Here is a 17,394-nt window from a genome sequence, read left to right as displayed (position 1 = left end):
TCACCCTACCCTCGCTATTGATGGTGACACGCAGGCGGGCGAGGACTGTGCAAACGTCTGCCCTCTCCGAGAGCGCAACGATCACTGCTTGCTCGTGCCGGCAACTGTTATCGCATCAAATTGGGAGATGGGCTTGGCTGTGACGTCAGGCATCTCTAGTGGATAGCAACTAGCAATGTGAACCTTTCACGGTTTCATAGTGGGGGTGACTCGCACTGTTTAATATAAAAGAAATGCTTGGCACACTATGAAATCAGTAGACGAATATATCTGCAGCAGTTAGCAATTGGTAGAGTGTTATTCAGTTCGTAATAGAAGGAAGACGGTGAGTGTATTTGTCTGTTGGAAATTGTTTATATTTTCATATATATTATCATCATGTCCGTTTCAAAAGTAGACTTGAATAAAATTAATAATTTGATTGTACAGGAGGTTGAAATACTAGAGCAAAAGGCCTTATCATCATTGCCAATTGATGAAGTGTACATAATTAAAAATATGTCAACTTATTCTACACGATTTGGTAAATCAATTTTATTAACTTTGCAAGATGTGAGCAATGATAAATTATTTAAAACATGGCTACCAAAACGTATTTCGTTGCAATTCAGTGATGACGATATATCTTGTATCAACTCATCAGGTGGTAAATATACGATGGTGTATTTAGGACAGAGCCAACAAAGTTTTGCTGGCATGAAAACGCGATCTCTAGTTAAATTCAATATGATTGAATAATAATTGTAATAATTTATAGCGAATTTCTTTAGGTCATAGCTTACAAAGTTTTTTGGTGTGAAAACGCTAACTCTAGTCAAATTCAATATGATTGAATAATAATAGTAATTATAATGAATTTCTCATTGCTTCATTAATATTCATATATTAGATGATAATTATATGGAAATATAAACATTACTAACTTAGTTGAATACACCCACTTTGTAACTACAAGTAAAATGGGAATGTGAGTATTATATCACTGAAAAATTGGAGGTTGCTTATTGTTTTTTTTTATTCGATTTCAGTTCCACCATTTAAAGATGTGGATGCAGTACGCAAGTCAAGATTGGGTCGATGTTGTAGATCTCAAATCATCGGTTCAACATTTGTCGTCTAAATTGAAGGTGTTGGGTGATGGAGCCGAACATGCAAGCAATTATGATATGAGTGTATGCTATGATGAAAAACAAATCGAATTATGCCTTCGTGATGCTGAGAACTATTGGAGTGGTGCAGAAGTTTGTAACAAATTTTTGGATAATGAATTGGAATTGTGGCAACTTTGTGAGGTTATGATTGAACTGAACCTAAGAAGATTCCTGTATAGCCTCCAACCATACTTGCCAGAATGGATTATTCATCACTTTGAATTGAATGATGAAAATCGAGAGGAAATTGAAGATGGTCGCGAAAATGATGATTATGAGGAAGAAGTTATTTTAGATAGTCTGTATGTTCCTGTAAATCATAAATAATGTCAAATAAAAAACTTTGAATTATTTTCATGTTTTATTTATTTAAATCTCATGAAATACAATAGAAAATGATTACAAAACAATAAATATGATATAAAATACAATACATGATATAAGTCAGTTACAAATAAAAAAAAGATCATAAAACAGTATATGATAGAGTGAAAAAAAGTGTCAATATCTGCTATGAACTGAACCATCCAATGCATTGTATGTTAAAATTGTATCATGCAAAATAATGCATATACTTTAGTGTTGTCTGGAAACTTGGTCTTCCTCGTCTCAAACTCAATCTTTATATCAATAGTTGATGATTTTGTTGCATTCGGTTGATGGGAACAATCGATGACGAATAGTGGATTCTCTCTAAATTGCCCAATGTCCATCAGAGGTTCACTCATATCTTTATCATAATAACTTCGCTGGAAACTCTCAAAAGCATAATAAGCAGGAGCATCAAGTTTTTTATCGAAATTCAAATTCCAACGCTCATATGGATAAACTTCAGAATTCAAGTATACTCGAATACTATTGATATCAGCAGTTGTGAATTTTGTAATATCCTGTGTTCTATCTTCAGATGTGGTAGTACTTTGGAATGCGATGATGACAAAACGAGGAGTTTCCAATGCATTAGTTGTTTTGATGGCCCATATGTCTGAAGAAGTCCCACGTAATGATGGTAGTTCATAGAGGTCCCACATACGATATGCCAATTTGATTTTGGCATTCAGACCGCTTTTGTTTATTCTACTCAAAAGTTTGAGCTTGTGTTTATCATCTGGTACAATATGTCTTATTTTCCATTCGATTTTATTTATTTCCAAATCAGCATCAACCTCACCTATATACGAGTTTTTGAATGATCGAGCGATAATCAAAATCAATTCCTGTTTGGCATTCAAGATACTTTTGTTGTAATCTTCAGCAAAACCCATCAAATATTTCAGTGGTAGTTTTCCACTAAAAACATGACTGCTTGTATCCAAGATATCTTGCTTCAATTGTGAAAGTCCCCAACCAGATGTCAATAATGTGTTAGCATGAGATTGTCCAAATGATATCATGGTTTTCATTGTAGATGTTATCCCAGGTTTTCTAACAACAGCCACTTGTTCACCACCCATTTCATAACGAATTTCGTCAAAGAGAAATGCAATTGCATTATTCGAGAGATAGCATGTTTTCGCTACATCTTTGGGGGTGAATTTACCTTCTATGTAAATGAAGCTGTCGGCAATATCTAGTATAACATCTTGATTATTGATTGCAATTCTGATTTCATCCGAATTCCTGAATAGCGGTGATCCATAGGGCTTATATGTGTGCTCATGTAAACTTATGAGAGAATGATCGAGCACTGGTTCATTGAATATATTCAACTTTTCACTGTTTGTTTCGAGCACCATTGTTATTTTCTCACTTTCAATCCAATCGATTTCAAAAATTTAAGATCACTCACAGACAGAGCGTTATGTGCTAACTGTTTAGCATACACTTGTGGAATGAGCTTCTTTTTATGCACACTTTTCTTTTTATGCACACCTTTCTTTTTAATAGTACAACTCGTTTGGGATTGTTCAATGCGATTTTGTCTATTGTAAATGAAACCCATAACAACAGTTATTCGATTTTCTTCAATTCCAAAATAATGAAAATCTCTTCTTCACTTCCAAAATCGATAAGGTTATTTTTTTCATCCAAAATACGCACTGTAATGTTGTGAATCAATTGACGACCTTCTGGACTGACAGGCATATATATAATACTGTGTGGTTCTTTAGTAAGATTGTAGCCAGGTTCAACATCAATATCGAATGAGAAAAGAATGTGAGATTCTTCACCATTTATATATGAACCAGATATTATATTGCAATCTAAGCGGATAAGTCTCACAGTTGTAATGTTTATTGGTAATGATGATTCATGTATCTGATTTGGTGGAAATATTCCATGAGCGAACCCCATCATTTCTGCTATAGAATTTGGATGTGTCAGATCAATTTCATATTTGGATCGCATTTCACATTTGAATGTATTATTATTGGCGTGTAGATAGAAAATATCATCTGCAACGACATCATTTGGTTTTTTATCATGAAACAATCTGAACATGATATGTTTCTGTATGACGGCATTGATCTCTTCTATTTCGTAAGCACCACATGGAATTTCAATTGTCAACTTTTGGGATATCGATGAGTTGTCATTACTGATTCTAAAACTAACTAAGTTATTAGCTTCAGTTATATTATTGATTGTATTGCATCCATAGAATCCCAAAAGTCCTAATCCATAACGACTGTTCCTATCCAATTCAATTGGTGGAAAAAAATCCGCACTCAAGACACTTGTCCCGACAGCTTGTAGCTCGAACTTTCGTGACATGACTGATGAATATTTTGAAACACATTTCAATTTATTATTGTACACAGCAACAGCACATTTGAGACAATTTACACTTTTTGGAAGGTGTTGTATTGTAATAAGTATCATTTTTATTGATACCAATATTCACATCCTCTATATTACAAATACAACACATAGATTTTCGAGGTATAGGACCATCATTAACATCCGATTCTGAATTTTGATCGTGGTGGTGCTCATAACAATATCTATGTTTCATTATATCGATGTCATCTTGCAGATGCTTAGGCAACTTTTCCCAAACATATGCAATCTCATGTGCAACACATGCAAGTATCACTTCCTTAGGCATATTTGCAAGCATCACTTTATCCATTTTTTTCAAGGTACCATATTTTGAAAACATTCTAAGTGAAAACCCCATTCCCTTGATAGCCTCCCGATCCAGTTTTGGTGTTGAATCCATTTTTATTTGGAAAATTATTTAGAGAGAAACTGCAAGCACAAGTGACCACAGAGAACTGTATTAAATTTCTGTTGTCGATCATAGTTATATTTGATTTTTACATTCGAACATTTTCGAAAGAATCGAGTCAATTCCAATGGTGGGGGTAGATCTCCAAAACTATCGAAATATGTGACTTCTTTCCCACATTTTTTATATGCCACCCAATGTGTTCCTGGTCCACTTATTCCATCTAAATTAACAATAGCTGTCTCGTTTTGTTTTGGACCTGAAGATGGTAATCTATCACGCATAAAAACACCACGAAAATGTGGAATTTTCATTTTTTGTGCATAATAACTGAGATCGAGATCAGTAAGAGGCCTCTGAGGTAGGGGTTCAATCAGTTTTTTGTTTTGTTTGTGGCTTTGTATGGTTTTAAATATAGTCCTAAACCTTTACGGTATGGTTTGAGATATATTCCACTTCCGTGTTTGCCTAATGCTACAGCCTCCATGGTTTTATTGTGACGATTGGCTTCCATTAAAGCCGCTCTGCTGGCTTTTGCCGAATTCACGGCCTTGGTAATACCAGCAGCGGCTCCCGCCAAACTTCCTAGTGCGGATAGTCCAGCAAAAATTGGTATCAATGGTAAAAGTCCACCGATCTTGGGAACAGGAATTATGCGTGGTGTGCGGATTTTCTTCTTTCCACCGGCAGCTTTAAGGTATTTACGTGCCGCCTGCAATGCCACAGTGATAGCTTTTTTGCTATTATTCGTCACAAATTGATTCCCACCAGCTTTCTTCAATACATTTCGCACTTTATGGACTATCCCAGCACCAAATGCAACTTTTTTAATATTATTTTTCTTCGATTGTTTCCTCTTACATTTTTTCTTATTGGTACTACAACCCATGCCCATATGTCTTTTCGCTTTCATAATGTTGGTGACAAGTAATGCAGCTGCTCTTTCCCCAATACTCGCGTCCTTTGATTTAACCCTATCCCAAGCGCTGTATTCAAGTTCTTTGTCGGCTAAATGTCTTGCTGCAAGATCAGATGGATGCTTAGAATATTGAATATCGTGTTTTTTGCATTCAATATCTAATTTATTGATTCCAGGATCGTTACGAGCTAAACGTTGTTTCAATTTTGTACCCGGTCCACAGTATTGATATCCTCCAGGTAGATGTAATTCGAAAGGAAGTTTGTTTATTAAATCATTAACAAAACCACAACCTCTTTTAATTTTACGATCACTTTCAATACGTCCGTATCGTTTGATGGTACACATTGAAATGAATAAGCTAATAACATTTATATAGTCTCCAACCACGGCACGATGCGCATTGTAAAACAGAAAGAAAAGTTTGCTGTAGATAATCTAGATGAGAAATTTGGGTGTGGATTGAATGGACAAAGAGTATTCAGACATGGTCCACTACTTCCATCATCAGTTCGAGGACTCATTATAGGACCTTCAAATTGTGGAAAGACGAATGCAATGATATCACTATTAACACATCCACAAGGATTGAGATTTAGAAATGTGTATCTCTATTCGAAGTCACTCAATCAACCTAAATATCAGTACTTGCGAAGTGTTTTGGAACCTATAAAAGGATTAGGTTTTTATACATTCAGCAATAATGCAGAAATAGTGGAACCCTCCGACGCTAAGCCTAATTCTGTTTTCATTTTCGATGATGTGATATGTGAAAAGCAAGATATTATTAGATCATATTTCTGTATGGGACGTCATAAGGATGTTGATTGTTTTTATCTAGCACAGACATATTCACGGGTACCCAAACAGTTAGTGCGTGACAATACCAATTTCATTATAATGTTCAAACAAGATGAGACGAATTTACATCACATTTATTCAGATCATGTTTCACCCGATGTAACATTCAAACAATTCCAATTGATGTGTGTTAAATGCTGGGAGGATCAATATGGATTTCTAGTAATTGATAAGGATAGAAAAATAGATGAAGGTAGATATCGCAAAGGATTCGATAGTTTTATATACCCATGATCTTGTTTTTGAAACTTATTCGATCACTGAATATTGTAGAGGTCACTTCATCAACGAATTGAGCTATAATTTAAAAAGGGCATTATGAATACAAAAAACGATTCTGAACATAAAAACAATGAAATGAATTTGAAACGTCAACTAGTAGAGACAACAGAAGCTGTCAGACAGAAATTCAACTCTATCAAGAATGATAATATTGAAAATCGTTCGACACTTGAAAGATTGTATGAGCCCATAATGAAACCATTGAATGTTTTATCATCAAACGCTACTTCTAAATCAGCAGTGTTATCACCAAATCGTGGATCTGTTCAATCTACTTCAAATTATCCCATGAGTACTCCAATAAGAAGAAAACAATCTTTTGATGGTGTATCATCTGTGAATAGTGACACGAGCACACTTCAAGACGATATGAGAACAACTCTATTCGAAACACCATCATCGTCCCACATCGATTCCTCGGATCCTGACATCTCACCTGTTATGAATGAAAGTGGTGAAGATGTTTTGATGAAACATTTGAATAATGTAAAATCTAGAAATCCAGCATATGATGGAACATTTGGCGTACGTATGGATCCAATTACACAAAAGCTGAAAATGGGAAGTCTAGTGGTACATTTCAAAGATGGAAACATTTCATTTTGGGATGCTAATAAAGTGAAAAAATATGAATGCGCAGGTAGTCCAGAATTATATGATATGATCTTTTTGAAGAATCCACAAGATGTTGATAATGAAGAAACTCGTCAAGTATATTCCAAAATATTGAAAATAACGAATGCTCCATATAAACAATATCATCTGAAGAATGGTTTTAAAAATACAAATTCTAAAAAATTTCGTGAAGTCATCAAACCACTATTAGACTCACGACAATATCCAATTAGGAGTAGAAGTAAAATTGGTGGAGCACTCAAACGAGTGAAAATGGAGAAAACATATAATTCTAAACCTGCGAATTATGTGTACTGGAATTCACCGAAAGAGTTAGTTGCTCGCCTACGACTATTGGTAGCATCAAAGTCAGCTGGACATACCGGACATGATAATGAAATAATTTCAATAATTGAAGAATTACGTGAAGAAGGTATAATATATTAATATATATCCACAAGTAATGATCACTGTCACATCATCATTCAAAGCAGTAACATTATCACTTTTTTTCTCTTTAATCATATTGAAATAGAATGACTAATGAAGTAAGTGATATCAAACGACAAGTTGTTAATGAATTACACAGACCTGCAAGACGTAATTTTCGTAGAAGAATAACTACCATCAAAGGTTTTGCAGATCTATGGCAAATAGATCTAGCTGAACTACAACCTTATGCAAAAAGTAATGAAGGATACCGATATATACTTGTAGTAATTGATTGTTACTCAAAATATCTATGGACTGTGCCAGTTAAAGATAAAACAGGTAGTACAATAACTAATGCAATGAAATATGTACTGAAGAAAGCCAAATTTTCCCCTAAACATATACAAAGCGATCAAGGGAAAGAATTTTTTAATAGAAGCTTCTCATCTCTCATGCGAGAATATAATATCAATCATTATTCAACATTCAGCACAAAGAAGGCAGCTATAGCAGAAAGAGTGATTCGTACAATAAAGGCATGGCTCTACAAGGAATTTTCGATGAGAGGTCACCACAAATGGCTTGATATTCTTCCAATTATAACTAGTAGATATAATAATAAAGTTCATCGTACAATAGGTATGGCACCCATCAATGTTGATTCAACAACAAAATTGAAATTCAAGGGTATCAATGGAATTGGAGGAAGACAAAGTAAACCCAAATTCCAATTGAATGATATTGTACGTATAAGTAAATACAAAAATATTTTTGAAAAGTCTTACACTGCGAATTTTACCACGGAGCTATTCAAGATTGTTAAAATTAATAAAACCATCCCAACGACTTATAATCTTGAAGATATGAATGAACAGCCGATTAGAGGATGTTTTTACGAAGAAGAGTTATTACGAACCGAGAATCCTGACGTATATCTGATTGAGAAGGTGTTGAAGAGAAGAAAAAATAAAGTATATGTAAAGTGGTTAGGTCTTCCTAGCGAACAAAATTCTTGGATTGATGAATCAAATATGGTTTAAATGTATCTAATAGTGACTTTTATGAATAAAGTAATATTAAAGTTCATTATTGTTTTCATTTCAATTATAAGTATGTGAATTGAAAAATATTGCAGCGGTAAACATTGCCCCAGCCATTCGCAATGTTCTGTGTATACCAAACCAAATTAATTGTATACTCCATTCCCGCTTATATTTTTCAACTCACGATATTGAAAACACATTATCATTCCCAAAACTAATCGCCGTCACTTTGAAATGCAGTATCCAACTCTTTTTGCCAATTATCTCTCACTGATAATGCCGTCTCATAAAGCTTAGTCGACTCCTCAAGCTCAGCCTGAGCTTGCATTCTCGAACGTTGATGGAATTGCTTATCTTTACCTATTTTTGAACGGAGTTCATCAGCATCTTTAGACATTCTAGCCAATTCAACCTTCGCTAATGCAATCTTGGCATCTAATGCTTCAAGAGTTTCATTATTAGCATTAATAGCTCGCTCACTCTTTTCAAGTTCAGCAATAGTCATCTGTGCCTTTACAAGACGGTATTTTGCTTTCCTTTTCATTTCCCCAAACCGATGGAGGGGACTGAAAGAAGATAGCGGTTCAGCTTTCAAATCACTCTTCATTTCTTTAGGAGTACCTTTTGGCTTCCTCTTCGATCTGTCACTTTTCGTTGCGGGTTTTTTCTGTCGCACAACACTTTTGGATTCTTTCTTTTCTTTAAAGTCAGTGACAATCGATGAAGATGCCTTAGTAACCTTCCTCTTGATTGTTCTAGATTTCTTATCAACACCAAGAGGAAGGGTAGATGAAGAGTGTTTGAGTGATGATAATTGCGAAACGATCGGATTTTCAATAATAATTTGCTCATTTGGTTCTGGCACATCTGCAAAGTTAACGAAGTCGTTAATATCAAAATCATTTATCGAATCTTGACTCGATAAATGTAATACTGGAATATTTTCAAAATCAGTCTGATCGATATCAACAAGTGGTGAACCATCTTCAGCAATCAATAGCGGCATAGAGCTCATGATTATTAAGGTCTGAGGAATGATATGTGATAGCAATAGAATGTGGATAGGAAAGGTGATGATGTTACTGAGACCTCACCATTTATAGAAGAAAATAAACTAGCGCATGCGCTCTTTCATCAACTGGCACATGCGCTCTCTCACTGAACTATTCACGCATGTAACAATCTTTGTCATTTAAGAGGAAAACTTTGTGTTGCATGCATGTATTTTTAAATGTTAGAAAATAATACAAATAAATTCAAAATATATATATATATATATATTTATTAATAATAAAGGACAATAACGATAATAAAAAATATAAAATGAAAAATGTTAATATGTCTCTGTGGATGTGGAACGTTCTTTGACTCTATTCCTCAATAGTTGTTGCTCGTGCGTCAAACACCAACATTGAAAAAAATGGATTCTCCTATTGGGGTAGAGTTGACCAACCTTCTCACACAGATCCCAAGTACTTCTACATGCATTGCATACATGATTCCAACAATTCATGGAATATGTATCACAACGCAAACAACGTTGCAGTGGAGTTGGAACGGCAGCACAGGTACCGCAAATATTTCTACAGATACCTATATTGTTAAATATTATAGGTTCGGAACACTTCAGACACTGTAACTGTTGTTGACGATAATCCGATTTTGTTCGCTTCGGTGGATGAGAAGGAGGCGATAGTTGAATCCGCAACACGCAATCACTACACATACCAGTACATGGATTGATTGAATCCTTAGGTCTACTTATTTGACAAAAGTAGCACACAATAGCCCCTGCAATCATCATTGGGTAGACACACACTTTTGGTTTTTCATTCCACTCTTTTGGAAACGGCATTTTACTAATTCGATTAGAAATATTAAGAGATGACTTACAGAAACTCTGAATGCTCTCTCCTACACCTACGATCTCTATTTATACAAATCAACATCATGTGAAAGTATAGTGGGATAACTTCTCCTACTATTCCACTCTAAACGAGTCAAGTGGGAGTCGCATCACCTCCTATATAAGTCGACTTGCAAACCTAGAGTTCATTCATTCACTCTCTACAACTGTGAGCAAACAACAACAAGATGAATTCTGCAAAAATAAATGCTGCATTAAATAGAATATCTGCTGTTGATGAAAACAATTGGATAGACGAATCAGATGATGAGGATGTCAATGTTCCGCTAGAGGAAGTGATAGTTGAAGCAGAAGATGTTGGAGTCGATGAAGATGAGATAGACGAAGTTGAAAACGAGGCCAACCAAAGCGACGAAGATGATGACGTGATGGAGTTTGAGAGGGTCATGGATGAAGAAGGAGATGATGAAGGGATAGAAGCTGACACAACTGAAGGCGATGGTGCTTTGAGGATCGGTATGCGAACGCTCAATGTCAGTGAGACACTGGAAGATCCCTTGGATTTGTATTGTGCAATGGATGCATACGTATTGATCAGCACAATAGATGGAGAGAACAAAAAACTATGTTGGTGCTGCTTTCGGTTTTATTCGCATAGAAACAATAATGGAGGGTGGTATGCCCATGTCAACACCCACAACACTGTCTCAATTATGGAAATGGGACAGAATTGGTGTGAAGCTTGCGAGAGGCCACTAACAAACTTCACCCGAGTATCTACATGTATTATATGTAATAATGTCCAACCTGTGGCACAATAACCGTGGACCTACTGGTCAAAAAAACAACAGCCCTTTTCAGGGCTACATTATTCACACAAACAGTAGTTAGTTGTATTAGTATTCATAGATTATATGACAAATGAATACTTTGACTAATAAAAGTCTAAGTAATTTGTTAGTCTTTGAATATCTATACATTATATGACAAATAAATTACTACTTTGACTGAAAAGTCGATATTTGGAATTTGATAGTCATTGAATATCTATGCATATGATGAGTACTACTTTAAATGAAAGTTGAAGTTGGCATTTTGTCAATCATTGTATGCATATAATGATGAATACTTTTACATACATACATTTTGTTTGAGACTATAATGTTAACAATGGTATGAACCTGTTTCTGTTTGAAAGTATAATGATAGCTCTGAAAAGAGCTATTTTTTTATTGTTTCAGTCTTCAATTGTAGCCCTGAAAAGGGCTGTTTTTTTTATTAATCCATGCAATGGTATGGACTAACGCTCCTCATCATCATCAGAAACAATGATGATTGTATCATCATCTGTATCTGATGATATACTGATGATGTCATCCTCATAATCATCTGAATCAGACGATATACTAATGGCATCATCATTAGCATAATTATCTAGCTCGTTATCCTCTAGATCGTCTAACTCATTGACATCCATCTCTAACTCTGCCTCTACTTCCTCTTGCATACCTTCTTCCATACGTGCCGGGAAATCATCAGGTAGATCATAGATACGTTGCAGCATTTGTGCAAAATTTGTACTGAAATGATCGAACGTTGAATCTATTCTATGTACCTGGATGGGGCCTGTACTCGTCATAGAACACTCTGGTACACTCATCGGTTCGGTGGTGGAATCAGCACTCGACATTGTGGAAGAATGATATAGAACTGGGATTGATGCTTTATTTATATTGGAAAAAAAAGGAGGGGGTGAAGTGTAAATGTAGAACAATTCAGTGTTTGAAATTCGAAAGCAATAAGAATGACAATTTTCTTGAAATTCTAAGTGATTATTATTATTAGAAACTCTGAGTGATTATTATAAAAAAAAACTAATAAGGGAGAGGGAAAAAGACACTGCCCCAACCTCGCAGTGCCTCGTGTACACCAACCAAAAAGTGTGTACTCCGTGGAAGGAAAGGAAAGGAATAGAAAGGATGGGAGAAATGAGGAAACGATTACATATCATCGTCTGAATTCAGGACTTCATCAATCAGGATAGGGGATGGTGGAGGACTATCATCGGACTCATTGTCAGCGTCACCGTCATCATCGTCATCGCTGTCGTCGTCGTCTGTGTTTCCGGACTGTGTATCCCATTCGTAATCATTCCGCCAATCATAGGGATCTGGATAATCCCCATCAGACAGGTCCGCTTGATCGGTTCCAGTAACGTGAAGCACTTGTATCCGATCATCATAAATTATGTCATCATAATTCATCGAGTGAGGTGCAGTCGTGGAGGTAACGAAACCTTCATGGATAGAAGCCCAGTAAGGATGTTGATGCGCTGGGTCACTGTACGGCTCAGTAGTTGAATCAGGTTCCATGTTGAAGGTGGCTGATCAACTGAATATTCCAACAGATAATTCCTACTTTTATACTTTTGAAAGGGAGTGGGGGAGGAGTGGGGAGGAGAGGGGATTAAGTGGGAATGAATTTCAAAAATGACATGAGCTATATTCCATGAAAGAGAAAATTGAAAATACTATATGAATTATATGAAATATACTTATTGATTTCATTATGAAACATATTTTCTTCCCAAGAGATTATTTACAATAGATTAGAGAACACAAAAATTGATGTGAGGTATTTGCATAGAAGAACTTGTAATTGAAATAAAAAAAGGAAATAATAATGAGACGAAGTGAAGAAAAATGCTCCAACCATCGCATTGTTCAATGTGTACCAAACCAAAACAATGTACACCCTTAATTTCACTTCTTTTTTTTTATTTTATTTTTATTTCCTAAAATTACAAACATAAACTTAAAACTATCTTAATTAAATATTCCTAACTAACCTAAAACTAATCTTACTACACTTACACTTAATCTATGGGAAAGTTTTTATAAAAGTCACTAACTTTTTATAAGTCTCTATCGAAGAGGTATCTGCTTCACACTTTTTCTCCAGAGATGCATACTTCCGATCTAGTTCGGCTATTACTTTTTCTGCTTCCCTCCGTCGGTTAACAATTTCAGCCATTTCGCGCTTCCTTTTAACCAACGCGGCCTCACTAGCTCGAGAAGCATGTTCTGCTTCCTTACATCTCTGTAGAAAACTGTCCAACATTTCACTAACCTCTCCGATAGGCTGTCGCACTTGTGGCACTAACACTTCAGGATTCGTCACCGGTGTTGCCAGCATCGGCGAAAGCGGCACCACCGACGGAGTGAATACGATGGGAGCCTCCTCCGATGGGGACAATACAACTGGTGGCTCCTCCGGAGAAGGCGCCCTAGGTTGTTCCACTACTGCTGCGGGTGGTGTGGAGGGCCTTAAGCTGTTTGGAGCGGTCGACCAACTACCTGCATAAGGATTAGTCCTATTGCAAGTAGCTCGGTACTTAGAAATAGGACCAACCTTCGCTGCAGGTCGTTGGCAAACCTTCTTTACAGGCCTGACTTCCTCCTCCTCCTCGAATAAGTCAGGGCTGGTGGATCTGCACCTAACTCGTGAAGTGGATGCCTTCTCCTGCTCTGTCATAGGCATGATGGATGCCACAGCGTTATTTAATTCCTGAGTGTTGGATGCCATTCTGAAAATGTAAAATAATACAAAGTTAGTAGATGTAAAAAATTAAAGTACATTGTTAACTTACTCAAACTTAGCTCCTCGTCGTATAGTACACTGCTTCTGGTTGAGTATGGCTGGACTGCTCTGGATGACTGGAGTTGTCGTACTGAATGTAGAAGAACGTGCTCCTCGGGGTATCAACATCATTGGGAGTGGAGGGAATGAGGTGGGGGCGTGCATGCGCAATGGTTGGAATATGGTGGGGCGAGAAATGGTAGGAAGTGGGCGGGGTGAGCAATGGTGGGAAGAAAGCGGGCCGCGCTCCGCGCGGCTTACGCCCCAATTCGCTACGCTCGGGCCGGCGCGCTTCGCGCGCCGGCGCGAGCGTAATGGGGCCACCGCGCCGGCGCGCTTCGCGCGCCGGCGCGGTGGCCCCCCACCCACCACCCGGGGGGGAGAGGGGGGGGTGGGGGGTGGGGGGCGGCGGGGCCGCGCTACGCGCGGCCCGCCGCCCCCCACCCCCACCCGCGCGCTTCGCGCGCCGTGAAACCTAACCTAACCTAACACCTATGACCCTAACCTACAGTATGTATTAATCTAATCTAACCTAACGCGGGAGTAAATTCACCATGTTGGTTCAATTAATACGTCATCTGTTGGTTTTGGTTTTGGTTCTATTATTCTAACATTTGGATCAATGTCCAGTCCTGGATATCCCAGTCCACCTGATGGCCTGACTTTATGGCTTTTCTCCAAAACTTCAACTCTCTCTTCTAGTACATCATACTTTTTCATTGTAGTCCCTGTTATGTTTGACATAGCATCAAATTTTTTATTTGTAGACGCTGTTATGTCAGACATTTTTATGTCCACATCATTTGTAAGTTTGTCAAATTTACGAGTGAAAGTTATCCGAGCCTCTGCAATTTTATCGTCAAATGCTTGACGGGCATCGCGAGCAATATTACCTATTGTGGATTGTATTGCAGCTTGTAGGGCTAGAAGTATAACCTCCTTTGTTCCGTTAATTTCCCCCTCAAGATATGATACAGTTACACAATCACTCTTGTCAATTGGTTCGCTTATATTTTTCAATATTTTTCTTTGCATGTCATAATGACCATCTTTTGTTAATTTAAAACCAATCCCGGGAGGACCTCGAATGACATTACCACCCAATTTTCTTTTTCTACCAAACTTATCGATTGTTTTAGACATTGTGCACTCTACGATGATTCTTTTCAAACTGATATTTCTTTCATTTACATTATGTATATACTTTACAGTAATTGGTTAGGAAAATAGAAATGAAACAAATAATATTTTTATCATTTTTTATTCATCTAAGTAACTTGGTAAAAGTGATACATATACAATACATAATACAATAATCACAAATAATCACAAATAAGAATGTTCCGGTTTGAAGGAATAAGCAATAATACTTCGAATTATAATTCAATTATTCATCTCTACAGTCAACAAATTGATTAGTTGGTCTAAGGCGCTCTCTTGAGAAAAAGAATGAACGATTTCAGACACCCAACGAATGTTATCATTAGGATCATTTCGATAAAATTCTATATCGCTATGACCCCATGGAAGAGTTCGAGTGGTATTCGGAATGATGAATCTCTTGTCGTCATGATACGATAAAGCGACTTTATTTTTCAATTCAGTGTAAATATCATGCAATACGCTTCTGAACGAGTTCATCTTCCTGAATATCATACCTCCCTCTTCAATGATTTTTTCATAGTCTTCACATGTCAATTCATTCTTTATAACAGATCGTTTCACACCTTTGGCCTTCTTCAGTTCACCATCAACAGATTTCACGTAATACGCTTTAGCACCTGTACCGTAAAAGCTGATTATTGGATCATTTGGGAATTCATCTTTGAAATTACCCAGAACTGACTTTGTCACTGGAATATTGAATTGGTTTCCTATTTTATAATTAGATGTATCGAACTTATTTATATTATTTTTGATAAATTCATAGAAATTGTCTGTATTTACTTTGAGAATAAGGGAGTCGGTATCAGTGTAGAGTAAGGACGCATCTTCTCCAAACTGTTGTTTGATACATCCATAGAAAAAATCATACATAACTGTTTTAGATAATTCTAGAATGGAAAATCCTAAATATAGTGGTTTATCATAATGAACTTTTACTCTAGCCAATTGAATGGCAACAAAATTTTCTGTAAAAATAGAGCATTTTTTAAAATTTGGTCGAGATATGAGACAACTAGCACCTATAGTTCTTTTTATATTTTCCCAATGTGTAATGAGTCTAACATCAATTCTATTGTCTACGTTTTCCATTGTTTTTCCATAGACTGCATTATTCATTAGTTTGTAGAAATCTTTTTCAGATTTGTTATTAGACCTATTACGCATTTCAGTATTCAAATCTATATAAGGCTTCATCCAACATGATTGCTTAAACCTCAATACTCTATGTGTGTTCATCACTATCAAACCATGATTGACAGCTTGCTGTAAGTTTCTATAGTGAACAATATATTTTCTTTTGTCGTTTAAATTTGGAATTAATTTGGGAACTTTCGATTTTGCATATGGAGGTATCAAACGTTCAACTAAGAATGGTAAATCGGAATGTTTATCATGAAGTTCTTGGGGATAATGTATATCCACTTCCAATACATATCCATAAGGACTATCAATATCCACATTCATTATATCAAGATTGAGAATTTCATGAGGTGCTAACCATGAAAATTCACCTGTTGGTAATGGTTGCGACATGCTATGACCATATAGATTTGTTGCATCCAAATATGAAATGAATGAAGATGGTTCATTTGGATTATAATCCGGTAAAAATTTATTGTTTGCTTTATGTTTCCTTTCACTACATTGACTTATTCCACCACGAATACCTTTTTGAAAGAAGTGAACCATATCAATATCAGTTAGTAATTCCAATTCAATATTAGTATATTTCAACATGGCATCCCACGATAATCCGGGTGCAGTGAAGTATTGTGCCGGATCCAATTTATATTTATCAACAGATATATTTCTAAAGTTTTCAAAAATGTCACATAATAGTAACACATCTGACTTTAAATATAAATCAGAGTATTCACCCAAATCCTGACATTCGAATAAATTCCAAACAAGTTGAGCTCTCCCATAATCATTATCTGATACATGTTCACAATTGAGTTTATCATAAAATTGATTTTTGGTTGGAAGTCTTGGATGATTCAGTTTTTCGATGTCATCAACAAAACTATAGGGAAATACACCTTTCTTTCTCATCAAATTGAAATTTTCAATTTGTGGGAAATGTTTGCGCATCTCGATACACTGATCAGATGTTAAATTTGCACCTAAATTCTCCAAAGAACTAGGCATGAATCTGAAACTATCAATGAATCTCATTTTCAAATAATTCTTCTTCACCCTACCATCTTTATCCGTATAGGAGTGTGTAAAGAGATGTTTTGTGAAAG

The 17,394-nt window shown here is 36.2% G+C and overlaps 1 protein-coding gene across 1 annotated transcript; it reads right to left on the bottom strand.

The window, feature by feature from the left end:
* Positions 1–13,052: 13,052 nt before the first annotated feature.
* Positions 13,053–14,242, bottom strand: LOC141480560 (uncharacterized). The gene is made up of 2 exons (XM_074170736.1): positions 13,992–14,242; positions 13,053–13,928 (listed from the first exon to the last, which is right to left on the bottom strand). Exons 1-2 carry the CDS (start codon positions 14,144–14,146, stop codon positions 13,223–13,225), a joined length of 861 nt encoding a protein of 286 aa, XP_074026837.1. The 5' UTR covers positions 14,147–14,242; the 3' UTR covers positions 13,053–13,222.
* Between the last annotated feature and the right edge of the window lie 3,152 nt (positions 14,243–17,394).

This window comes from Leptinotarsa decemlineata, unplaced genomic scaffold (assembly GCF_025532065.1).
Source record: "Leptinotarsa decemlineata unplaced genomic scaffold, Ldec_3_MD MMD2_P_RNA_scaffold_9, whole genome shotgun sequence".
Classification (NCBI taxonomy): domain Eukaryota; kingdom Metazoa; phylum Arthropoda; class Insecta; order Coleoptera; family Chrysomelidae; genus Leptinotarsa; species Leptinotarsa decemlineata.
Note: the sequence above shows the minus strand (reverse complement) of the source record. Positions and strands in the feature narration are given on the sequence as shown.

What these genes read in the sequence shown, in the direction of transcription:
- LOC141480560 (XM_074170736.1), bottom strand. Translation starts at nt 14,146, where the DNA reads ATGCACGCCCCCACCTCATTCCCTCCACTCCCAATGATGTTGATACCC. An exon ending in CGACGAGGAGCTAAGTTTGA is followed by an intron (nt 13,929 to 13,991) that starts GTAAGTTAACAA and finishes TTACATTTTCAG; the next exon opens with AATGGCATCCAACACTCAGG.